General features: G+C 39.7%; 1 protein-coding gene across 6 annotated transcripts; it reads left to right on the plus strand.

The window, feature by feature from the left end:
- Positions 1-23,887, plus strand: GEMIN2 (gem nuclear organelle associated protein 2). 6 transcript variants are annotated; one of them, XM_034937478.3, is made up of 10 exons: positions 1-1,507; positions 1,862-1,946; positions 5,043-5,132; positions 5,584-5,643; positions 9,472-9,585; positions 12,037-12,081; positions 15,346-15,414; positions 19,026-19,136; positions 20,716-20,774; positions 23,488-23,887. In XM_034937478.3, exons 1-10 carry the CDS (start codon positions 1,338-1,340, stop codon positions 23,525-23,527), a joined length of 843 nt encoding a protein of 280 aa, XP_034793369.1. In that variant the 5' UTR covers positions 1-1,337; the 3' UTR covers positions 23,528-23,887. The 6 variants fall into 6 exon arrangements, with proteins under 6 accessions (XP_034793369.1, XP_024781192.2, XP_024781193.2 ...); XM_024925424.4 differs by lacking the exon at positions 15,346-15,414 and having other exon boundaries at positions 1,274-1,507; XM_034937480.3 differs by lacking the exon at positions 20,716-20,774 and having other exon boundaries at positions 1,324-1,507.
- The last annotated feature ends 1,403 nt before the right edge of the window (positions 23,888-25,290 follow it).

The following is a 25,290-nucleotide window of genomic DNA, read 5'->3' on the forward strand; positions in this document are numbered from 1 at the left end:
AATTAGCCGGGCGTGGTGGCGAGTGCCTGTAGTCCCGGCGGCTACTCGGGAGCCTGAGGCAGGAGAATGGCGTGAACCCGGGAGGCGGAGCTTGCAGTGAGCCGAGATTGCGCCACTGCACTCCAGCCTGGGCGACAGAGCGAGACTCCGTCTCAAAAAAAAAAAAAAAAAAATTCAGTTTAGTCCTCACGTCACTACTTACTTTTTCAAATTTGTCCTTGATTATCACCAAAATGTTGGACGACAGGAGTATTTCTCCCTATTCTAAGTCTGTTTTTCCCAAAACCAGTGAAAATTTGTTAACCAAATAACTGTAGTTTGCAGCCAGGAGATATCTTTCCAAGTGTCCCAATTGTTTAGTTACAGTTCCTAAGCACTAAGTACTTAAATAAGCTAAGGACTATCCTCACTTTATCTTCAATTTAGACTTACATCCTGGTTTGAAATCAATTCCTTGCAAACTAAAGGCAGTGCCATAAATAAAAATTTTTAACCTTCTAAAATAAACATCAGTGTTAGAAAATAAGTCAATTGTATTCACTCAATTGTATTTGTTTAGAAATAATCAGATATTATACTTGTTTCTTGCACATTCTTGCCTTGTTTCCTCACCTATGAAATGGAGATAATAATACTATCTACCTAACAAGATTGACCTAACATTTTTGTTAATTTCTGGGTGTTAGCATTAGTTTCATTTTTTTCACTATTTGTATTTAAACGAAGAGATTTTTCTTTAAAACAAAAATTAAAAAGTGCTGGCTATTCTAGGAGTAATATTCCAAATAAACATACAGTGATCTTTGAAGTGGTCAAGCACTAGAAATTTCTGTAGAAAATTAATTTTTCATTCATTTGGCATCGCATAAATCTAGGTTGGAATTTGTTCTTCCTCTTTGGAAGGTCAGTCCCTGCCCTAAGAGAGGGGTATATTACCACCCACTTCACAAGACTGTTCTAAGAATCAAATGAGAAAATGTGTTTATGAAGAGTTTAAGAATTTAGAGCTCCATGAATGATAATTACAGTAATATTGTTCATTAATTCAAAAAACATTTTTAAGGATCCCTCACTACTAGGGATGCATAAAAGTTGCTAACCCTCGGCCTTTACCCAGCGTTAGAAGACAAAACAGAGGGTAAAAGACCCAGAAACGCGTTCGAACCAATTCAGCTAGGAATTAAATTCTCAGATCCTTTATTACACCACCGGAGCCTTAACCTTGAGGCAAGCAGCAATTTGTTCATGCGCAGTTAACGCTCCCTAAACTGCCACTTGCTCAGCTCCGCGCCTAAGGTGTCTATTAGTGCGCCTGCGCTGTGACCTAGAATGGGCGCATGCGCCGAGCGGAACTGGCTGGTTTGAAAACCATGGCGTGGGTACCAGCGGAGTCCGCAGTGGAAGAGTTGATGCCTCGGCTATTGCCGGTAGAGCCTTGCGACTTGACGGAAGGTTTCGATCCCTCGGTACCCCCGAGGACGCCTCAGGAATACCTGAGGCGGGTCCAGTGAGTGATTCGGCCCTGGGCGGGTGGGCTGGTCTTCTGCCCTGCCCCTGGGTACAGCCCTCGGTGCTCTATTCCCGTTCCAGTCTGTTGCGAGTTCGGGTCTATTCAGGATTCTGGATTACATCCTAACGTGGGCGAGTTTCTGTTGAACGTGATTGCACGTATCAAGATGTGTGCTCTTAGATTTGTTTTGAATCCAGATAATTTCAGAAATATATTGTTTAGTACCTCAATTGGAAGTCTGAATTTTTTTTCTGATTTCACAATGAACTGTGGAAGTGGATCGCTTGTTTTACTACACCTGAGCAAAGCACAATAGAAATTTAATTTATCGCGTTTATTACTTATTTGTAGGATCGAAGCAGCTCAATGTCCAGATGTTGTGGTAGCTCAAATTGACCCAAAGAAGTTGAAAAGGAAGCAAAGTGTGAATATTTCTGTGAGTTTTATTAACCGTCTGGAGATTACCCCCAACCCCCCAATTAAAAGACTAACGCTCTTCCTATAGTATCTGACAGCATCAATTATGACGTAAGATTTGAGTACTCCGTGCAAAGTTAGACATTCGCTTGTACTTTTTCCTTCAGAAAGACAATTGGCATTTACTGCCTCTAAAGAGGCTTTCTGTAACTCTAGCCTTTGTGGAGTCTTGCCCATCTTACTTCAGGACATTATCCAGTCCTTTCAAAGGAGTCTTTAAAAGGGTTACTTATGCTATCTTTTATTTTTTGCTTGTTTGTTTGTTTATAGAGAGGGAGGCTCTGTTGCCAGCTGGTCTGGAACTCCTGGCCTCAAGTGATCCTCCCTCCTCTGCCACCCAAAGCGTTGGGATCACAGGCGTGAGCCACCTCACCTGGCCCCTTTATTTTTTAAGGAACTTTTTCCAGTTATTGGATTGGTGTTTAATCTTAGTGTGCTTTGCATGTTCTGAATTTGACCAAGTTTCACTTTTTTTAAGAATAGAAACCCAGATGTCTTACACTTTTTTTTTTTTTTTTTTTGAGACAGTTTCACTCTTGTTGCCCAGGCTGCAGTGCAGTGGTGCGATCTCAGCTCACTGCAACCTCTGCCTTCCGGTTTCAAGCGATTACCGTGCCTCAGCCTCCCGAGTAGCTGGGATTACAGGCGCCCACCACCACACCCGGCTAATTTTTGTATTTTTAGTAGAGACGGGGTTTCACCATGTTGTCCAGTCTGGTCTCGAACTCCTGACCTCGTGATGCGCCCACCTCTGCCTCCCAAACTGCTGGGATTACAGGTGTGAGCCACCATACCCGGCCTTACACTTTTATAGCTACTTGCACACTCTGGACATTTTCATTTATTTATTTATCCAGCACATCTTTAATTAAGCAACTAGGTTGTGCCGGGCATTGGGAATTCAACAGAGGGTAAGACAAAAAAGGTTCCTACCCTTGTAGAGTTTACATACCCTCCTGAGGAAGACAGAGAGTAAACAAGCAAACAAATAATTACATATTGTGATTATTGCTATGAAGAAAATAAGCATGTATAATAATCAATAAATGACAGAACTACTGTAGAGGAATCATAGAAGGGCTCTCTTTTTCCCCCTTTTTTTTTTTTGCGTCTCAATTTTTCGCCCAGGCTGGAGTGCAGTGGCACAATCTCAGCTCATCACAACCTCTGCCTCCCAGGTTTAAGAGCTTCTCTTGCCTCAGCCCCCTGAGTAGGTAGGATTACAGGCGTGTGCCACCACACCTGACTAATTTTTGTATTTTTAGTAGAGACATGGTTTTACCATGTTGGCCAGGCTGGTCTCAAACTCCTGACCTGAAGTGATCTGCCTGCCTCTGCCTCCTAAAGTGCTGGGATTACAGGTGTGAGCCACCACGCCTGGCCAGCAAAGGTCTCTCTAAGGAGGTGCTATTTAACCTAAGCTCAAAGGAGGGTGGCATTTTATTTTATTTATTTTTATTTTTTCTTTTTTTTTTTGAGATGGAGTCTCAGAGTCTCGCTCTGTCGCCCAGGCTGGAGTGCAGTGGCGCGATCTCGGCTCACCGCAACCTCTGCCTCCCGGGTTCACACCATTCTCCTGCCTCAGCCTCCCGAGTAGCTGGGACTACAGGCGCCTGGGAGAGTGGCATTTTAAATAGTTGATAGTAATTTCCTTTTCATGCTCAAAGTAGTTTCTCTAACTGATACTTGTAATCAGGAAATTTTAATTCAGACACTGTAATTTTTCCTATAATTCCTCTTCAGGGTTTTTTAGTTGATGGACATTTAATGGAACAGAATGTCTTAATATACCTAATTTGATGGATTGATTGATTGATTGAGACAGGGTCTCGCTTTGTTGCACAGGCCAGAATACAGTGCCACGATCATAGCTCACTGCAGCCTCGAGTTCTTGGGCTCAAGCCATCCTCCCACCTCAGTCTCCCCAGTAGCTGAGACGACAAGCATGTGCCACCGTCCCCAGCTAATTGTATTTTTTGTAGCGACGGGGTCTTGATATGTTGCTCAGGCTGTATGTGCTCTTTTAGAAAACAGAAGTATGGCTGGGCTCAGTGGCTCACGCCTGTAATCCCAGCACTTTGGGAGGCCAAGTCAGGCGGATCATCTGAGGTGGGGAGTTCAAGACCAGCCCGACCAACATGGAGAAACCCCATCTCTACTAAAAATACAAAATTAGCCAGGTGTGGTGGCACATGCCTGTAATCCCAGCTACTCGGGAGGCTGAGGCAGGAGAATTGCTTGAACCCGGGAGACGGAGATTGCAGTGAGCTGAGATGGCCATTGCACTCCAGCCTGAGCAACAGGAGCGAAACTCCGTCTCAAAAAAAAAAAAAAGAAAGAAAACAGAAGTAGACAATTTAAAGTTAAGCGTCTTTAAGTACATTTTGCCCATACCAAAGTTCTTATTTTTAATTTTATTGATACATAATAATCATAATTTCATGCTTTATCACGCAGGCACAATAATAATTTTACATATTTATGGAGTATATGTGCTATTTTGATACATGCATACAATGTATAATAATCAGTAATTAGGATAGCCATCACCTCATTTATCATTTCTTTCTTTTGGGAACATTCAAATCTTCTAGTTGTTTTGAAATATACAATAAATTATTGTTAACTGTAGTCACTCTACTGTGCTATTGAACGCTAGAACTCATTCCTTCTATCTAACTGTATTTCATACTAGAATTCTTTATTTGTGGTATATCTCTCTTTTTGTTTCTGTTTTGCTATTCTAGAAAGGCAAGTAGGGCTAGATCATATTCTCCAGGCTCATGTCATTTAGATTTCATAGAAACTCCAACTATAAACCTTTCCAAATTTCTCTGATTAAGGTGACTAAGGCTCTTTCCCTAATATTTTTAACTGAGATATAAATAATAAAGTGAAATGCCTACTTTTTTACATCTGCAAAAATATTTTATTTTCTTGTATAATCTTTATTTTATTATACACTTTATCTTGGTTTTACTTTTGCTTTGCAGAGGCATGAGATTCTAGTTTTGACACTAATGTTGATCCTAATATTTGTGAACTTGATCTCTAGCTTTCAGGATGCCAACCCGCCCCTGAAGGTTATTCCCCAACACTTCAATGGCAACAGCAACAAGTGGCACAGTTTTCAACTGTTCGACAGGTAAGTGTCATATTTAATCTAATTAAGCCCCTGTTGGATTTATTTCTGTTCTTAGACTGTAGCTGGAAAAATAAAATTTATGATCCTAAAGTATACAGAATATTCATGAATTAATTACCAAATTATTTTTATAATCATTAGACATAATACAGTTTGAAATATTTTCTAAGTTTTGTTTATTTTTATTTATTTGTTTATTTATTTCAATAGTTTTGGGGAACAGGTGGTTTTTGGTTACATGGATAAGTTCTTTAGTGGTGATTTCTGAGATTTTGGTGCACTTGTCACCCAAGCAGTGTACTCTGTACCCAATACATGGTCTTTTACATCTCACCCCCTCCCATCTTTCCCATTTTTCAAGTTTTAGATGGTTACAATTTTGTGCAGAAACTGATTTCAGTTATCCATTTTTTGAAGAGTACCGTCTAATGTCTAAGTTTTCTTCCTTTAGAATGTGAACAAACATAGAAGTCACTGGAAATCACAACAGTTGGATAGTAATGTGACAATGGTATGTAAGTTTCTCAGTTTTAAGATGTACAATGTATACCTGATTGAAAGAGTCTATATTTACTTCCAGTCGTTAAAGATTCACTTGCCTAGTCAGTGTTACTTTCATTCTCTTCAATATACCATTAATAGTAACAATTCATTACATTAGTAGCCTGGAAAGTATAGATTTTCATGACAAATTTTTTTTTTTTTTTTTTTTTTTTGAGACAGGGTCTTGCTCTGTCTCCCAGGCTAGAGTGCAGTCATGGCTCACTGCAGCCTTCACCTCCTGGGCTCAAGTGATCCTCCCACCACCGCCTTCCAAGTAGCTCGAACTTAAGGCATATACCACCATGCCCAGCTAATTGTTAAAATTTTTTGTAGAGACAAGGTCTCCCTGTGTTACCCAGGCTGGTCTCTTACTCCTGGGCTCAAGTGATCCTCCTGCCCTAGCCTCCCCGAGTGCTGGATTACAGGCATGAGCTACTGTACCCAGCCTTTCATGTCAATTTTAATTCACAATATCTTGGGGGACTTTGGATAGGTGACTGTGAAACTTCCACAAGTTTTTAAGGATTCTTCTAGACATTTACTTTCTAGGAAATAAATACATTTTCAATATTTACAAAAAAAAATTGAATAAAGCCTTAATGGATTTTCCTGATGAGGTGATGGTGCCATGCAGTAAACTCACATGTTTACAGAACTTGTGAATGGATTCTGCTTCTGCTTAATGTGATGAGTCTGTGTCACAATTCCAGTGACATATAAGTGAAACCTGTCATGTATATTGTCATGCATATGTCCTATATTTTATCAGTTTAGATATAATTTTAAGCCCTTTAGTAGATATATCAGGACTACCAAATGAAAAAAGGAGTTGGAAAGATGATACATTGTCTCAGGACAGTAGTTTTTTACCTTTTAGGGGACTTCATATTCTTTCGTAGAATCTAATGAAAGCTATTTATCTTCAGAGGGAAAAAAAATGCACCTATGCACAACATTTTAGTTTCAGGTAGTTCATAGATTTTAGATTTTAGAAGCTTCCTTTAGGCAGTGCTTCCTGATATCTTTTACATGGTGACACATTAGAATAAATGACTGCTTGCATATTCTTCCTGAAACTAGCCGAAAGCTGAGAGATTCAGTATATGGCATCTCTGTGTGCTTCTGCATACCATTTGGAAGCTCTGCTCCAGGAAAAGCATGAAGGGAAGTAACTTATCACTTGCCAATGGTCATTTAACTTGTAAAAGGTATAGCTAGTCCTTCTATCAAAGAAGCATGCGCACATAAACACACAAAAGGTATGCTTAAGGTTCAAACCCAAGTTGGTCTGTCTCTAAAGCCTGTGTGCCTTTGACTATGCAATGGTGCCTTCCTAGTACCAAGGATGTATGTATGTAGTAGGGACAGGGCTAGGTAGGTAAATATATTTTTTTTCTTACTTAGTGGAAGGCCTTTTGGGTGCATGCCCACTAACTAAAAAAGAAGCCACATCAGTAACATTATGACTTGATAAAATTTTGTCAAAAATGGAAATGACCTAACATAATTGATTCAATAAACTATGGTCCATCAGAACAGTGGAATATTATGTAGCAATTTTAAGTGTTTGTCATGGCAAATGCAAACATCATATAAGTAATACAATGAAAATGTTTTAAAGTACACTCTGAGCCAGGCACAGTGGCTCATGCCTATAATCCCAGCACTTTGGGAGGCTGAGGTGGGCAGATCACCTGAGCTCAGGAGTTCGAGACCAGCCTGGGCAACATGGCAAAACCCTGTCTCTATTTAAATTATTTAAAAAATAAAGTACACTGTGATGGCAACTGTGTGAAAACATAAACATTTGTTTATTAATTGATCCAATAATTTAAGCATGTGCTATATTTAATAATCAGGATATTCAGTACTAACTGAAACAGAAACAGCTTCTGACCTAATAGAGTGTTAGGAAAAGGTAGATAACCTTATTCCAAGACAATAGGGTTTAACTTTGTAGTGGTCTCATGTTCATCTTGAGGTTTATTTTATTTTATTTTATTTATTTGTTTGAGATGGAGTTTTGCTCTTGTTGCCCAGTCTGGAGTGCAGTGGCACAATCTTGGCTCACTGCAACCTCTGTCTCTTGGATTCAAGCAATTCTCCTGCCTCAGCCTCCCAAGTAGCTGGGATTACAGGTGCCTGCCACCACACCCAGCTAATTTTTGTATTTTTAGTAGAGACGGGGTTTCACCATATTGCCAGGCTAGTCTCGAACTCCTGACCTCAGGTGATTCATCCTAAGGATTTAATGAAAGCTACTTATCCCTAGGGGGAAAATGCACCTATGCAAAGTAATATACAAGGTGTTATGTACAAACAAAGGTTATTTTGTTAAGGAGGTTATATTGAGCTGAATGCTTCTCCCAAATAGTCCTGCATCCTGCTTTTTCTGTCTGGCAGCATGAGTAGATCTGTTTCTTCTTTGATTGGACAACCCTTCAAATATGTGAAATATGTAATCACGTCTCTTTACATGGGATAAATATCCTTCATTCTATTAAGTGTTCTTGGTGCATTTTTTCCCCCATACTTATTTCTGTCTTTATCATCCTCTTTTGGACACACCATTGTCTGTCAGTGTCCACTAAAGTCTTGTCCAAACTAAACACATCTTGGCTGGGCACAGTGGCTCACACTTGTAATCCCAGCACTTTGGGAAGCCAAAGCAGAAGAATTGCTTGAGGCCAGGAGTTTGAGACCAGCCTGGGCAACAGAGTGAGACAACTATCTCTACAAAAAAAGTTTAAAAATTATCAGGCATGGTGGCACATGCCTGTAGTCCCAGCTACTCAAGAGGCTGAGGTGGCAGAATTATTTGAGCCCGAGATTCAGGCTGCAATGAACTGTAATCACACCTCTGCACTCCAACTTGGGCGACAGCAAGACCCTGTCTCAAAAAATGTAATAATAAGGAAAAACAACATGCCCCACATATTGTGTAGCCACTTAGGCACTATGTTTGTCAGGGCTGCCATAACAGACTAGGTGGATTAAACAACAGAAGTGTATTTATTTTCTCACAGTCTTGAAGGCTGAAAGTCAAAGAACAAGGTGGCAGCAAGGTTGGTCTCTTTTTTTTTGTTTGTTTGTTTGTTTTTTGAGGCAGAGTTTCGCTCTTGTTGCCCAGGCTAAAGTGCAATGACGCGATCTCTGCTCACTGCAGCCTCCGCCTCCCGGGCTCGAGCGATTCTCCTGCCTCAGCCTCTGGGTAGCTGGGATTACAGGTGTGCATCACCACATCCGGCTAATTTTTTTTTTTGTATTTTTAGTAGAGGCGGGGTTTTGCCATGTTGGCCAGGCTGGTCTTGAACTCCTGACTTCATGTGATCACCTGCCTCGGCCTCCCAAAGTGCTGGGATTACAGGCGTGAACCACCGCACCCGGCCTAAGGTTGGTCTCTTCTGAGGCTTTTCTCCTTGGCTTGCATAGGGCCACCTTCTCCCTGTTTTCTCACGTGGTCTTTCCTCTGTGTGTGGGAGTCCCTGGTGTCTCTTTGTGAATCCAAATTTCCTCTTATAAGGACACTAGTAAGATTGGATTACGGCTCACCCTAATGGCCTCAATTTAAATTAATCACTTCTTTAAAGGCCCTGTCTCCAAATACAGTCACATTCTGAGGTACTGGAGTTTAAGGTTTTAACATACAAATTTGGGGACAGAGATTCTCCCCATAACTGGCACCGTATCTTTGGGTTGAGGTAATGGGAATATGGAAGGCCTTAACTTCTTTTTTTTTACTGTTCAGTGTAAAAATTAATACACAGGAATAAATCAGTTTTTTTTTTTCTTTTAGCCAAAATCTGAAGATGAAGAAGGCTGGAAGAAATTTTGTCTGGGTGAAAAGTTATGTGCTGACGGGGCTGTTGGACCAGCCACAAATGAAAGTCCTGGAATAGATTATGTACAAGTAAGGGCTGTGTGGATAAACAGAACAAAAAGCATTTTAATTTTGGTGCACCACTTAATATAAGGGGTCAGCAAACTCTACCTTGGGCCAAGTCCAGTTCATGGCCTTTTTTATATCCATGAGCTAAGGATTGTTTTTAGGTTTTGAAAGAGTAAAAAAGAAACAAATAATATGTGGCTGAGACTTTATGTGGCCTGCAAAGCCTAAAATATTTGCTGTCTGACTCTTGATAGAAAATGTTTGCCAACCCAGACTTAGTTTATTAGCTCTTCAACCTAACAAAACAGCTTAGTTTCTGAAACAATTTACTGTGACTTTTTTTAGTTTGGCTTCATATCCCTTATGTTTGGCTTGGTAATCATTTTATGAGTTGGATAAGATTCATAGTTTTTTTAAATGATGAGGCATCAGGCAAACAGTGTTATGAGTAGCCAGGGAAAAAATGGAAATCGACACAATTAGGTGCTTTAAAATGCATAATCACATCTATCACTTCAAGGGCCTGTAAAAAATAAATCACATATTCTAAAGATGAAATGTTGAGGATATCTTTAAAATTCATGTGGCTGTAATCATAAGTTATGTAGCCAACTCCTTGTCCTTCAGGATTTACCTGCCCCCAAGTTTGCAGGTGTTCCTTGAGAATCCAGTGCATGCCTCTGCATTAGCGCTTACTCCCTATAGCATGTAGTTCTTTTCAGTTCAACAGGTATTTATTATTTGCTATATGGTGCCACATTGTGTTTTTCACATTTAAAACTAATTTTTCCTAAAAATGTAAAGAGCCCCAAGAATCAATAAAAAGACCAAGAATCACCCCTCCCCTGCCCAAGAAAAAATAGCCAAAGGATATAGATACCTCACAGAAAGGAAATAAAATTATTCTTATATGACAAGATGCCAAAAATCACTTGTAATAGAAGTATAACATAACTATGCCAAGGTGCTATTTTTCAGGTAACATATTGGCCAAGAAAGTTTGATACACCATATTGACAAGAGCTGGGGAAACAAGCACCCTTAGACGTGGTACAGGAGTATAAATAGACTCAAATCTTAGGGAAGTTAATTTGGTACTCTTTCTATATAACCAATTGATCTTTTGGATGATATCCTTAACATATGCTACATTTCAAAAATAGTTATATATATATATATATATATATATATATATATTTTTTTTTTTTTTTTTTTTTTTTTTTTTTTTTGAGACAGGGTCTTCTTCTGTCATCCAGGCTGGAGTGCAGTAGTGCACTCATAGCTCATTACAGCTTCAACCTCCTGGGCTCAAGCAATCCTCCCACGTCAGCCTTCAACATACCAGGGGCAGCAGGCACCCACCACCACACCCAGCTAGCTAATTTTTAAATTTTTTGTAGTGATAAGTTTTTTAATTTTTTTAAAAAATTTTTTTGTAGAGAGAAGTTTTCACCATGTTGCAAGGTTGGCCTGAAACTCCTGGGCTCAGGCAATCCTCCTGCTGGGATTATAGGCATGAGCTATCATGGCTAGCCAAAAATGGTTTTTAATTTATAAAGAATTAAAACTTACTTATTTAGCTTATTTTCAGAGAATACATACAAGTAAAATACACCATGTTAAAACCCTTAAGGAAGTAAGCGTTTAATGTATATCCTCTTAAGTTTCTCACAAATCAGTGGTATTTTCATAATTAGGAATCACAGCCTCAGACTCCAAAGTAGACTTTTAAAAATTGAATCAAATTAGGTTTTAAAAATGTCATTCTAATTCAAGTGTCCTTAATTCTTGAAAATATTAGCTTTAGCTGAAGATTTTGAAATGGTGTATACAACATATTAATGTCATCTTATCAATGTTACAGTTTTATTGGATATACTTAATAAATTAGTTTTTTCAAGTACTATCATTTAAAAAATTTTTAGTCTTTAACATTTTACTTACTAAAATCATACTTTATTTAAAAATTTACAAATTCAGACCAGGTGAGGTGGCTCATGCCTGTAATCACAGCACTTTGGGAGGCACTTGAGCTCAGGAGTTCCAGACCAACCTGGGCAACATGGCAAAACCTCATCTCTACCAAAAATACAAAAAAATTAGCTGGGCGTGTTGACATGCACCTGTGGTCCTAGCTACTCGTGAGGCTGAGGTGGGAGCATCACCTGAGCCCAGGAAGCAGAGGTTGCAGTGAGCCAAGATTGCGCCACTACACTCCAGCCTGGGTGACAGAGTGAGACCCCATCTAAAAAAAAAATTACATATTCAAAATTTAAGGCGTTATTTTCTTCCGCATTACAAACGTAGTAGTTTCCGGAATGTCTCATTGTTATGGACAATGAAAGAATTTTCTTTTATTTGTTCTTTGTTTCTAAACAACAGTGTGGCAAGAAATTCACCAGTTTGAAAAAAAAAAAAAAAATGAAGCTTATAATACCATTTAGTAAAATTCAGTCTCATTTTTTCTTTCAGATTGGTTTTCCTCCCTTGCTTAGTATTGTTAGCAGAATGAATCAGGTAAAATTAATAATAGAGATATATGCATTCTTTTGTTTGCATTGTGTGTGAAAGTATTTGAATTGTTAATACATATACTGAATTCTTACAGTATGCAAGACTTTGTCCTAAGCTCTTTAATGGTTCTTATTTAATCCTTACTACAACCCTCTATGGAGAGTTATTATTGATAACTACTTTTTATAGATGAGGAAACAGCATTTGAGGTTAAGTAACTTGCAGGTGGTTTTTCAGCAAGCAAATGGCAGTACTGAGATTCAGTGCCAGGTAGATCTAACTCCAGAGCTCATGCTCTGTCTTAATCATGGTGCTAGAGTATTCATTTCTGTAGCTTTCAGTTATAAGTCTTAGATTCTGGGGTTTGAATTAAATACAAGGTCCCTGACTTACAATGGTTCAGTTTAGGATTTCTTTTTTCCCACCATGCCTGGCTAATTTTTGTATTTTCAGTAGAGAGAGGATTTTGTCATGTTGGCCACGTTGGTCTCGAACTCCTGGCCTCAACTGATCCACCCACCTTGGCCTCCCAAAGTGCTGGAATTACAGGCATGAGCCACCATGCCCAGCCATTTTAGGAATTTTCAACTTTACAATGTGTTTATCAGCACATAACCCCATTGCAAGTTCAGGGGCATCTGTACTAAGGTTAGATTGCTATTTCTAGTTCTAGATGTCCTATACATTCTATTAAGATTGAAATATGGGCCGGGCGTGGTGGCTTATGCCTGTAATCCCGGCACTTTGGGAGGCCAAGGCAGGTGGATCACAAGGTCAGGAGTTCGAGACCAGCCTGGCCAACATGGTAAAACCCCATCTCTACTAAAAATACAAAAATTAGCTGGATGTGGAGGCATGCACTTGTAATCCCAGCTACTTGGGAGGCTGAGGCAGGAGAATCGCTTGAACCTGGGAGGCAGAGGTTGCAGTGAGCCGAGATCGTGCCATTGCACTCCAGCCTGGGCGACAGGGCGAGACTCTGTCTCAAAAAAAAAAAAAAAGAAAGATTGAAATATATGATTTCTTGGATCAAAAGGGAAGAATTATGGAGTTTGGTTCTTCAGTTTTTTAGGAGTAAGGACTCTTATTCATTTAAAAAGCAAATAAAAATTTAATTTTATCTTCACATAGCATTGGGTACCTTTGGAAGCCTTTTTTTTTTTTTTTTTTTTGGCAGGGTCTCATTCTGTTGCCCATGCTGGAGTACAGTGATGTGATCTTGGCTCACTGCAGTCTTGTACTTTGGGGCTCAGGCAATCAATCCTCCCACCTCAGCCTCCTGGTAGCTGGGACCACAGGCATGTGCTACCATGCCTGGCTAATTTTGTTTATTTTTGGTAGAGACAAGGTCTCACTGTGTTGTCCAGGCTGGTCTGGAACTCCTGAGCTCAAGCAATCCTCCCACCTCAGCCTCCCAAAGTGCTGGGAATACAGGTGTGAACCACTGGGCCCAGCCAACAATTTTTTTTGTGGGTGATATTCTCTTGGAAATAATACACAAGCTGACAGTGTTACTTAATCATTTGCATTAAGATATTGTAGCAGTCATACTAAATTCCATCAGTGTCATTTTTGTTGTAACCATCAACTGTATTTGAATAAACCAGAGAATATTTTCAAGAGTTTGATAAATCCATCTGTATAGTTTAAAAACAGATTTTTCTCCACCTAAATTTTTATTCAGATTTGTACTTTGATTTAATTTGAATTTAGAAATAAACTGATGGTTTTTTTGTTTTGTTTTGTTTTGTTTTGTTTTGTTTTGTTTTTTGAGAGGGAGTCTCGCTCTGTCGCCAGGCTGGAGTGCAGTGGCACAATCTTGGCTCACTGCAACCTCCACCTCCCAGGTTCAAGCAATTCCCCTGCCTCAGCCTCCCTAGTAGCTAGGACTACAGGCACACACCATCACACCCAGCTAATTTTTTGTATTTTAGCAGGGATGGGGTTTACCGTGTTGGCCAGGATGGTCTTTGTCTCCCGACCTTGTGATCCACCTGCCTCGGCCTCCCAAAGTGCTGGGATTATAGGCGTGAGCCCACCGCGCCTGGCCAACTGATGGTATTTTTACAAATACATCTTTTTTTTTTTTTTTTTTTTGAGACAGAATTTCACCTTTTGCCCAGGCTGTAGTGAAGCGGCAGGATCTCAGCTCACTGCAACCTCTGCCTCCCGGGTTCAAGCAGTTCTCCTGTCTCAGCCTCCCGAGTAGCTAGGATTACAGACCCCGCCACCATGCCTGGCTAATTTTCGTATTTTTAGTAGAGATGGGGTTTTGCCATGTTGGCCAGGCTGGTCTCAAACTCCTGACCTCAGGTGTGCCATTGGTTTTTTTTTTTTTTTTTTTTTTGAGACAGAGTCTCACTCTGTTGCCCAGGCTGGAGTGCAGTGGCAAAATCTTGGCTCACTGCAACCTCTGCCTCCCAGGTTCAAGGGATTCCCCGGCCTCAGCCTCCCTAATAGCTGGGACTGCATTCACTCACCACCATGCCCGGCTAATTTTTGTATTTTTAGTAGAGATGGGGTTTCACCATGTTGGCCTGGCTGGTCTCAAACTGACCTCAAGTGATCCACCTGCCTCGGCCTCCCAAAGTGCTGAGATTACTGGCAAGAGCCACTGAGCCTGGCCACAAATACATTTTCTTTTAACCTTGTGAAGTCTTTCAAGTAGTTACAAACTAAATTATTAATAGTTACAAACTAAATCCTAGGATTTAAACCAAGGTGTTAGTTGATATTTGAAAGTGTGAAAATATTTGTTTTAAAAGCCTCACTGGGGCTAGGCGCGGTGCCTTACACCTGTGATCGCAGCACTTTGGGAGGCCGAGGAGGGCGGATCACCTGAGGTCGAGAGTTCGACCAGCCTGACCAACATGCAGAAACCCTGTCTCTACTAAAAATACAAAAATTAGCCGGACGTGGTGGTGCACGCATGTAATCTCAGCTACTCAGGGGGCTGAGGCAGGAGAATTGCTTGAACCCGGGAGGCGGAGGTTGCAGTGAGCCAAGATCGCACCAGTGCACTCCAGCCTGGGCAACAGAGTGAGACTCCATCTCAAAAAAAAAAAAAAAAAAAAAAAAAAAAGCCTCATTAGATAAGCCGCCTAATCAAACTAATTAGAGTCAAACAAATTAGCTTTCTTTGAAAGTTTAAAGAATGAGGCCATTTTTAACATCAGAGTTGCTTTCTAAATAAACTTAATGAAACTCATGTTGAATTCATGTTTTATTATTAATACAACTCTTCTCCACCCCCTCTTTTTTTTTTAGGCAACAGTAACTAGTGTCTTGGAATATCTGAGTAATTGGTTTGGAGAAAGAGACTTTACTCCAGAATTGGTAGTATTGCATGTTTTTCTTTTCATAATGTAGGCAAAAATTAGACGTTTTGGGTCAACTGTGGGCCACATATACAATGGTGCTCCTATAGGATTATAATACTGTATTTTTACTGCACATTTTCTTTTTTTCTTTTCTTTTTTTTTTTTTTTTTTTTTTTTGAGACAAGGTCTCGCTCTGTTACCCAGGCTGGGGTGCAGTATTACAATCATAGCTCACTGCAACCTTGATCTCCCCAGCTCAAGCAATCCTCCTGCCTCAATCTCCTGAGTAGCTGGGACTACAGGCGCATGCAGCCACACCCAGTTTTTTTTTTTGTTTATTGTTTTTTGTTTTTTTTATTAGAGACAAGGTCTCACTGTGTTGTCCAGGCTGGTCTTGAACTGAGTCCAAATGATCCTGCCTCCTCACCCTCCCAAAATGCTGGGAATTACAGGCATGAGCCACCATGTGTGCGGCCTTTTGTGTTTTTTAAATAGAGACGAGGTCTCACTATGTTCCCCAGGCTGATCTCAGACTCCTAGGCTCTAGTGTTCCTCCCACCTTGGCCTCCCAAACTGTTTGGATTACAAGCATGAGCCACTGAGCCCGGCTCCTTTCCAGTATTTAAATATGTTTAGATGTGGCCAGGCACAGTGGCTCATGCCTGTAATCCCAACTACTAGGGAGGGCTGAGGCAGGAGGATCACCTAAGGCCAGGGAGGTTGAGGCTGCAGTGAGCCATGATTGTGCCACTGCACTGCACTCTAGCCTGAGTGACAGAATGAGACCCTATCTTAAAAAATAAATATATGGTTTTTTTGGATGCACAAATGTTTACCATTATGTTACAGTTGCCTACAGTATTTAGTATAGTAATGTGCTATATAGGTTTGTAGCCTAGGAGCAATTGGCTATGCAATATAGTCTAGGTATAGTAGACTATACCATCTAGGTTTGTGTAAGTATACTCTATGATGTTCATCCAGGGACAAAAATCACCTAACAATGCATTTCTCAGAATATATCTCCCTTCATTAAGTGATGCATGACTGTACTTGATGTGATGCTACAGTATTTATTTATTTTTTATTTATTTGTTTGTTTTGACATGGAATCTCCCTCTGTTGCCCAGGCTGGAGTGCAGTAGCACGATCTCGGCTCACTGCAGCCTCCACCTCCTGGTTTCAAGTGATTCTCCTGCCTCAGCCTCCCAAGTAGCTGGGATTACAGGCACCTGCCACCACACCCAGCTAATTTTTGTATTTTTGTAGAGACAGGCTTTCTCCATGTTGGCCAGACTGGTCTTGAACTCATGACCTCAGGTGATCTGCCCGCCTCCACCTCTCAAAGTGTTGGAATTACAGGCATGAGCCACTGCACCCAGCCAGTATTTATATTTATATTTATATTTGTATATGTGTGTGTGTGTGTGTGTGTGTGTGTATATGTATAATCTGAACTATACTTGTTTGTAGTCAAATAAGAAACACTAGAATGTAAATCAACATACTACTTCCTTCATTGAGAAAGTCTTGGAGCAAAAAAGTCAATGAAAGAGTTGATGTATATCCTGGTACAAGGTACAAACTCCTTATCTCGTTGCAGACAAGTTTGTTTTTTTGTTTTTTTTTTTTTGAGATGGAGTCTCACTCTGTCACCCAGGCTGCAGTGCAGTGGTGCCATCTCGGCTCACTGCAACCTCTGCCTCCCAAGTTCAAGCAATCCTCCTGCCTCAGCCTCCTGAGTAGCTGGGACAAGTGTAGAGAATATTTAATTTAAATTAAATATTTAATTTAAATGCTAGCTTTACATAGTAAATGTATCCCTTAAAATTTGAGTCAAGTTGAAACATATAATTTTTTTTATAGAAAAAGAATTCCACAATTTGTAAAAGAAACCTGGATTTGAATCTTTTTCTGTAAGAAAAAGTCTTATCTATTGATTTGAGTTTGCCTGAGGAACCCATTTAGTGTGTTGTATAAATTGCTATTTAAATTTTGTCCTAATATTTTTTAGGTTTCCCCGAAGTGATATGTTGCTCAGAATAAACAAAGTTGTATATACTACTGGTGGAAATACAAATTTGGTATAACCTTTCCAGGATACAATCTGGTGATCATATCTGAAAAACCTTGATGAATATACATACCCTTTGTCACCATTTTACTTGCAATACTTAATAAACTTTCCCCATGTTGTTAAATGAGATTAAACAAGGGAATGTTATTAAATACTCTCAACAAGACACTTAACATTCCCTTGTTAATCCCATTTAACTACAAGGGATGGCTGAGTGGGGTGGCTCACTCCTGTAATCCCAGCACTTAGGGAGGCCGAGGTGGGCGGATCACTTGAGGTCAGGAGTTCGACACCAGCCTGGCCAACATGGTGAAACCCCCATCTCTACTAAAAATACAAAAATTAGCTGAGCATGGTGGCGGGCGCCTGTTGTCCCAGCTACTCAGGAGGCTGAGGCAGGAGGATTGCTTGAACCTGGGAGGCAGAGGTTGCAGTGAGCCGAGATGGCACCACTGCACTCCAGCCTGGATGACAGAACGAGACTCCATCTCGAAAAAAAAAAGAAAAAGGACAAAAACAACATGGTAAACATTTTATTATGTATTATAAATAAAAAAGATGGCTACAAGATGATATTACAACTGATGAAATTGTATTGAAAAAAAGTTGTACAGCCGGGCATGGTGGCTTACGCCTGTAATCTCACCACTTTGGGAGGCTAAGGCAGGCAGATCACTTGAGGTCAGGAGTTCGAGACCAGCCTGAACAACATGGTGAAACCCGGTCTCTATTAAAAATACAAAATTAGCCGGGTGTGGTGGTACATGCCTGTAATTCCAGGTACTCAGGATGCTGAGACAGGAGAATTGCTTGAACCCGGGAGGCGGAGGTTGCAGTGAGCCAAGATCGCGCCATTGCACTCCAGCCTGGGCAACAAGCGTGAAACTCTGTCTCAAAAAAAAAGAAAGTTGTACATACGAATAGGAAAAACAAGAACATTCTTAAAGTGAATCAAAGTTTGATCTGGAATGTTGGGACTGCAGGTTTTTTCTTGTGCTTGTGGTATTCTTCAGTTTTTCTGCATCAAATATGTATTTATTTTGTAGCTGAAAACCCCATTTTAAAAGGGAGTGGGGATACATTGAGCCTGTCATAGTATTTATAAAAGTGTCAAAAGATTATTTCATCTGTAGTATAGTTTCTTTGTATGTCCCCAGAGGACAAAATTATACAATTATAAAATGATTTCTATATCTGTCCATACAGAACAAAGAAAAAAAGTATCTTAATTTTTTCCAGTATTTATATTCATCTTAATGTAGTGTTCTGCTTACAAATGAGAACTTCCTATCATAAGAATATCTGAAACAAACTCTTTGGAGATCAGGGAATATTTTGAGGTATCCAATGTCCTGTGTCTGTAATTATAGGATACAAGAGATAACACCTGGCTCTCCAAATGAGGCTTTCTTGTCTATACCCAAACATAATATAGTTAAATGTTCTATGAATTTATTCATAGCAGATAATCAGGCATAACATTGGACATTTAAAAAATAAACTTCTGGTTCAGTATTTGTCTAAATATTACTTTTTTGAATTTTTTTTAGGGAAGATGGCTTTATGCTTTATTGGCTTGTCTTGAAAAGCCTTTGTTACCTGAGGCTCATTCACTGATTCGGCAGCTTGCAAGAAGGTGCTCTGAAGTGAGGCTCTTAGTGGTAAGTTGCAACTTACTGTTTAAAATTAAAAGCACCCACCAATTTATATGGTGGTAAAGAAGGAGTTCAGTGAAATAGGAAAACACATGGAATATTTTATTGGTGGCAATTAGATTTGTAAAGCCCAAAATAATAGTAGCTTAAATAATATGGAAATGTTTTCTGAGATAAAGAAGTCTGGGCCGGGCGTGGTGGCTCACACCTATAATCCCAGCACTTTGGGAGGCTGAGGCGGGTGGCTCACCTGAGGTCAGGAGTTTGAGACCAACCTGGCCCACATGGTGAAACCCCGTCTCTACTAAAAATACAAAATTTAGCTGGGTGTGGTGGTGGGTGCTTGTCATCCCAGCTACTCAGGAGGCTGAGGCAGGAGAATCGTTCGAACCCAGGAGGCGGAGGTTGCAGTGAGCTGAGATTGCACCACTGCACTCCTGCCTGGGCAACAGAGCAAGACTCTGTCTCAAAAAAGAAGTAGGTAAAAAAATTAGATTTTTACTAAGATGGCAGTAACCCACCCAGACCTTTGAGTTTTGTCATATGTGGCTTTCATCCTCATGCTCATCTTATGATCCAAGATGGCTGCTGTAGCTTCAGCCTTTTTTTTTTTTTTTTTTTTTTTTTTTATTGTGAGATGGAGTCTCACTCTGTCACCGAGGCTGGAGTGCAATGGTGCGGTCTCGGCTCACTGCAACCTCCGCTTCCCAGGTTCAAGCAATTCTCCTGCCTTAGCCTCCAGAGTAGCTGAGATTACAGGTGCCCGCCACCATGCCTGGCTAATTTTTGTATTTTTAGTAGAGACAGGGTTTCACCATGTTGGCCAGACTGGTCTCGAACTGCTGACTTCAAGTGATCCACCTGCCTCAGCCTCCCAAAGTGCTGGGATTACAGGCATGAGCTACTGCACCTGGTGTGTGTGTGTGTGTGTGTGTGTGTGTGTGTGTGTGTGTGTATATCATTATATATATATCTTTATATAATTCAGTAATGAATATATATAAGAACAATAAGAATCCTGTGTCTTGACTGTACAGTGATGAATATATATTATATATATTCATATATATTCTATATATATCCTCACATATATTGTATGCGTGAGAGGAACAATAAGAATCCTGTGTCTTGACTACAGTGATAAATATATTTATTCATATATGTATTATATTAATATATATTTATTATATATGAATACATATTCACTACAGTTAAGACACATATATAATACATATATGAAAAAATATATATATATATATTCATCACTGTACAGTTAAGACACAGGATTCTTATTGTCCTTTAGTAGGAACCAGGGAAAAATTTCCCCCAAGTTATCCCCCTTAGATCCCTCTTTATTTTTTTTTTCCCTATTCAGAATCTTTATTTAAAAGATAGTCTTAGATGTTTCTCAAGGAATCATTAACTCTACAGTTTTCTGCTTTTTCTTTGAGGGCTCCTATTTCCACATGATGATTACTGTCATATAATAAAGTTTTCATGTTTCATGTTTTACATCTTAATAGGAAATTTATTTCAAAAGTAATAGGAACAGACAATATTTAAATTTTTCTTTTTTTTTTTTTAGGATAGCAAAGATGATGAGAGGGTTCCTGCTTTGAATTTATTAATCTGCTTGGTTAGCAGGTATAGTTAATCCTTGGCTTCTTTATTATTTATCAGTGAGGTCAGTGAGGTTAGATCGTATTTATTACATTTGGTTTTTGTTTGGTTGGTTTTTTTTTGAGTCTCACTCTGTTGCTATAGTTAGGGTGCAGTGGCGCAATCACAGCTCACTACAGCTTTAACTTCCTGGGCTCCAGCAATCCTCCCACCTCAGCCTCCTGAGTAGCTAGGACCACAACCAAGCACCACCACACCTGGCTAATTAAAAAAAATTGTTCGTAGAGACAGGGTCTCACTATGTTGCCCAGGCTGGTCTCAAAACTCCTGGGCTCAAGCGATCCTCCCACCTAAGCCTCCGAAAGTGCAGGGATTACAGGTGTAAAGCCACTGCATTCAGCCTGCATTTTTGTTTAATTGCCTGTGTCCTGCGTTCATTTTCAGTTGTGGCATATTTTTATTTAGTATCTGTTTTATTTCATTTCTTACATAGAAATTCTTCTTGGAATTTATTTGAAAACTTTTTTTGTTGTTTTGTTTTGAGACAGAGTCTCGCTCTGTTGCCCAGGCTGGAGTGCAATGGCACCATCTCGGCTCACTACAACCTTCACCTCCTGGGTTCAAGCAATTCTCCCCCCTCAGCCTCCCAAGTAGCTGGGATTACAGGCATCTGCCATCATGCCCGGCTAATTTTTGTAATTTTGTGGAGACGGAGTTTCACCATTATTGGCCAGGCAGTAAAACACACATATTTATTTTAGGTCTCCTCCTGGACATATTTTTGTTCCATAGATCAGTGTTTTTATTTCATTGCCAGTACCTTTTTAAAGCTTTATAATATACTTAAATATTGGGAAGGCAAGTAATCTTATTTCCATATTTTCACATATTCAATATCTAGTTTCTTGATCTACAATAATTATGCTGCTGATGATAATTAACATTTACTGGGCAATTTGTGCCAAGCATTTTTCTTAGTGAGGAACCCATTTAATCCTTCTAAGGTGGGTACTGTTAACAGTTTACAGATGAGGAAACCATGGCAGAGAGAGGTTAAATTATATTACTACCATCACAAAGCTACTAAGTGTTAGAGTAATGATCCAAACCCAGGCAACTTTGACTCCGGAGCTAAGCTTTTAACTATGCTGATCAAAAATTAAGCTAATACCTACCTCATCTGTTGGTAGTAGCAGTTAAATGAGATGATATAGCATTGCCCTACTTACTTTATGTATAGTATCTCTACTCATTACAATAGATCAGAGTTGTGTTTTTGTTTTTGTTTTTGTTTTAATAAATTTTTTCCTTTCGGCTCTGTTGGACTTGATTTTTTTCCTTTTACAGATAATGACACAGATTCAGAAAGGTTAAGTAATTGGTAGCTCAGCAAACCAGTAATTAATGAAACCTCAGACAAGTATAGTTTCTGACTGCCTCAGTTGAGATTTTACAGTATTATGCAATTATGAAAGCAAAAACATTCAAGTGTATTTTTTGCCCTCAAAAAGTTAGATAAAAATGGAAAAAGTTCTAGACTACAAAAGGTTCTGAAGCTAACAGCTTTACAATAGAAGACACAAAGATTTGAAAGTTTAGGAAAAAAAGGACTGGGCATGGTGGCTCATACCTGTAATCCCACCACTTTGGGAGGCCAAGGCGGGTGGATCACCTGAAGTCAGGAGTTCGAGACTAGCCTGGCCAACATGGTGAAACCTCGCCTCTACTAAAAATAGGAAAATTAGCCGGGCACGGTGGTTCATGCCTGTAATCCCAGCTACTCGGGATGGTGAGGCAGGAGAATCACTTGAACCTGGGAGATGGAGGTTGCAGTGAGCTGAGATCGTGCCATTGCACTCCAGCCTGGGCAACTCCATCTCAAAAAAAAAAGAAAAAAGAAAAAAAAAAAGGAAAGCTGGGCACAGTGACTCACACCTGTAAGCCCAGTGCTTTGGGAGGTCAAGGTGGGAGGACTGCTTGAGTCCAGGGGTTCAAGAATGCAGTGAGCCATGACAAAATTTGATTAGTGATTTTCCTTTTTATTTAATCTTATAATTACATAAAATAGTTACCTTGCCAAAGTTAAAATTATAATTCAAGGTACATTTGGAGTATTTTAGCATCCATCTTTATCCTCATTATCCTCTTTTTTCCTTTCTCCTCTAGTTAACCATTGTATTACTAATTTTTGTTTTATCTTTTCATTCATTGTTTCTTTTTAAAAGTATAAGTAGGCCGCATGTGGTGGCTCATGCCTGTAATCCCAGCACTTCGAGAGACTGAGGCTGGAGAATTGTTTGAGCCCAGGAGTTCAAGACCAGTCTGGGAAATGAGCCATGATCATGCCACTGCACTCCAGCCTGGGTGACAGAGTGAGACCTTGTCTCAAAAAGGAAAAGAAAAATATAAACAAACATGTATATTGGCAGTCCTACACATACTCACATAAGGTAGCATACAGAACAATCTGTTCTGTACTTCATTTTTTTTCACTTAATAAATCCTGGAAATCATACTTTAGCAGTATAAATACGTTCCTCATACTTTAGCAGTATAAATATTTCCCTCATTTCTCTTTTTATGGCTTCATAATTTTCCACTATGTAGACATACTATAGCTTATTTAACCAGTCTCTTATTGATGGACATTTGGGTTGCTTATGGTCTTTGGCTATTAAAAATAGTGCTACAGTTAATATCTTTATACATAAATTGTTTTTGTTTTTTTTTTTACTAGGTATTTTGACCAACGTGATTTAGCTGATGAGCCATCTTGATGTAGCTGATCTCTCAGGGATAGAAGATATTTCTCATGAAGGCAGCCTAACTCTGAGGAAAGCAATGCCAATTCAAGTACAGATTTCAACACATCTTCAACACTATGTGAAGGGTTCACATCTTAACCTGTGCAATTCAGATTGATACTCAGAATATGGGTTGATTTGAATATCTGAAATATCAATGGAAAATCCCACTCAGTTTTTGATGAACAGTTTGAACAGTTTTCTGTAATCAAGCAGCTTGCATAGAAATTGTATGATGAAATTTTACATAGGTTCTTGGTGCTGTTTTGTTCTTTTTTTGTTTTTTGTTGTTTTGTTATTTACTTATATACATATAAAATTTTATTGAAAATATGTTTTGGTTACTAAAATTTTGTTTGACTCCTAACAAAAGACAATGGATGGCCTTAGCATCAGAATTAAAATAATCTGGATTAAATGGCAAATGTGTTCATAGTCAGCAATAAAATTAAACATTTTTCCCTTTAAGCTCAGCACTTTTTTTTTTTTTTTTTTTTTTCTTTGAGACGGAGTCTCGCTCTGTCATCCAGGCTGGAGTGCAGTGGCAGGATCTCAGCTCACTGCAACCTCTGCCTCCCGGGTTCAAGTGATTCTCCTGCCCCAGGCTCCCGAGTAGCTGGATCTACAGGTGTCCGCCACCAAGCCTGGCTAATTTTTGTATTTTTAGTAGAAACAGGGTTTCACCATGCTGGCCAGGCTGCTCTCGAACTCCTGACCTCAGGTGATCCGCCCGCCTCAGCCTCCCAAAGTGCTGGGATTACAGGCATGAGCCACCGTGCCTGGCCTCAATATTTTTATTTTTAAATGCTTTATTGCACAAATAGAACTTTATCTAACAAATCACTTTCAAAAATAACAGGTCAACTGTTTTAATTTGTTTATGTCACTTATAACTTACCTATTTCTGTTTCAGGTAGGAATGTTTTCTGCTTTAAGTAACACAAAAGATCCAAGTGGCAATGGTTCTTCAAATAGGGGTTTTTCTCAGATAACAAGAAGTCTAAAGGAGCTGGCCACTGGCATTGGTTTAGTGACTCAGTGATATCAGGGGCTCAGATTCCTTTAGCCTTTCCGTCATGGAAACAAGATGGCCATTGCAGTTCAAGCCAATGTGTCTGTATTCAAGACAAAAAGAAGGGGAAGCAGGGCCTTCCACATCTGATCCTTTTCTCATAAATGTAAAATCTTTTCTAGAAATTTAGATCAGACTTGTGTTCATCTGCTAGCCATAAATGTACAACATGATCACCCCTTGTTCCCAGGAAAGTGGGAAAATGAAGTTGTAAGCCTTTCCAGTCTCACTAATGGAAGGTGGGAAAGGAAAATGGGGATTGGGAATTACCATGGATCAGACAACCAACAGTTTTGCCACCAGTTATAATTAGAGCAGAGGTCATTTTATATTTGAATCTTTTCTGTAATGTCTTCATAAAGCTCACTTTATTATTATTTTTGTTTGTTTTTGAGACGAGTCTCGCTCGGTTGCCCAGGCTGGAGTGCAGTGACGCAATCTCGGCTCACACAACCTCCACCTCCCAGGTTCAAGTGATTCTCCCACCTCAGCCTCCTGAGTAGCTGGGACTACAGACATGCACCACCGCACCCAGCTAATTTTTTTGTGTTTTTAGTAGAGACCGGGTTTCACCATGTTGGTCAGGCTGGTTTCAAACTCCTGACCTCAAATGATCCGCCCACCTTTGCCTCCCAAAGTGTTGGGATTACAAGCATGAGCCACT

This window comes from Pan paniscus, chromosome 15, assembly GCF_029289425.2.
Source record: "Pan paniscus chromosome 15, NHGRI_mPanPan1-v2.0_pri, whole genome shotgun sequence".
In the NCBI taxonomy this organism is placed as follows: Eukaryota; Metazoa; Chordata; class Mammalia; order Primates; family Hominidae; genus Pan; species Pan paniscus.

Excerpts from the sequence above, each read along its gene's own strand:
- GEMIN2 (XM_034937478.3), top strand. The coding sequence starts at position 1,338 with ATGCGCCGAGCGGAACTGGCTGGTTTGAAAACCATGGCGTGGGTACCA. Across the intron at positions 5,133-5,583 it reads AGTTTTCAACTGTTCGACAG|AATGTGAACAAACATAGAAG; the intron begins GTAAGTGTCATA and ends TTCTTCCTTTAG. Across the intron at positions 19,137-20,715 it reads CTGAAGTGAGGCTCTTAGTG|GATAGCAAAGATGATGAGAG; the intron begins GTAAGTTGCAAC and ends TTTTTTTTTTAG.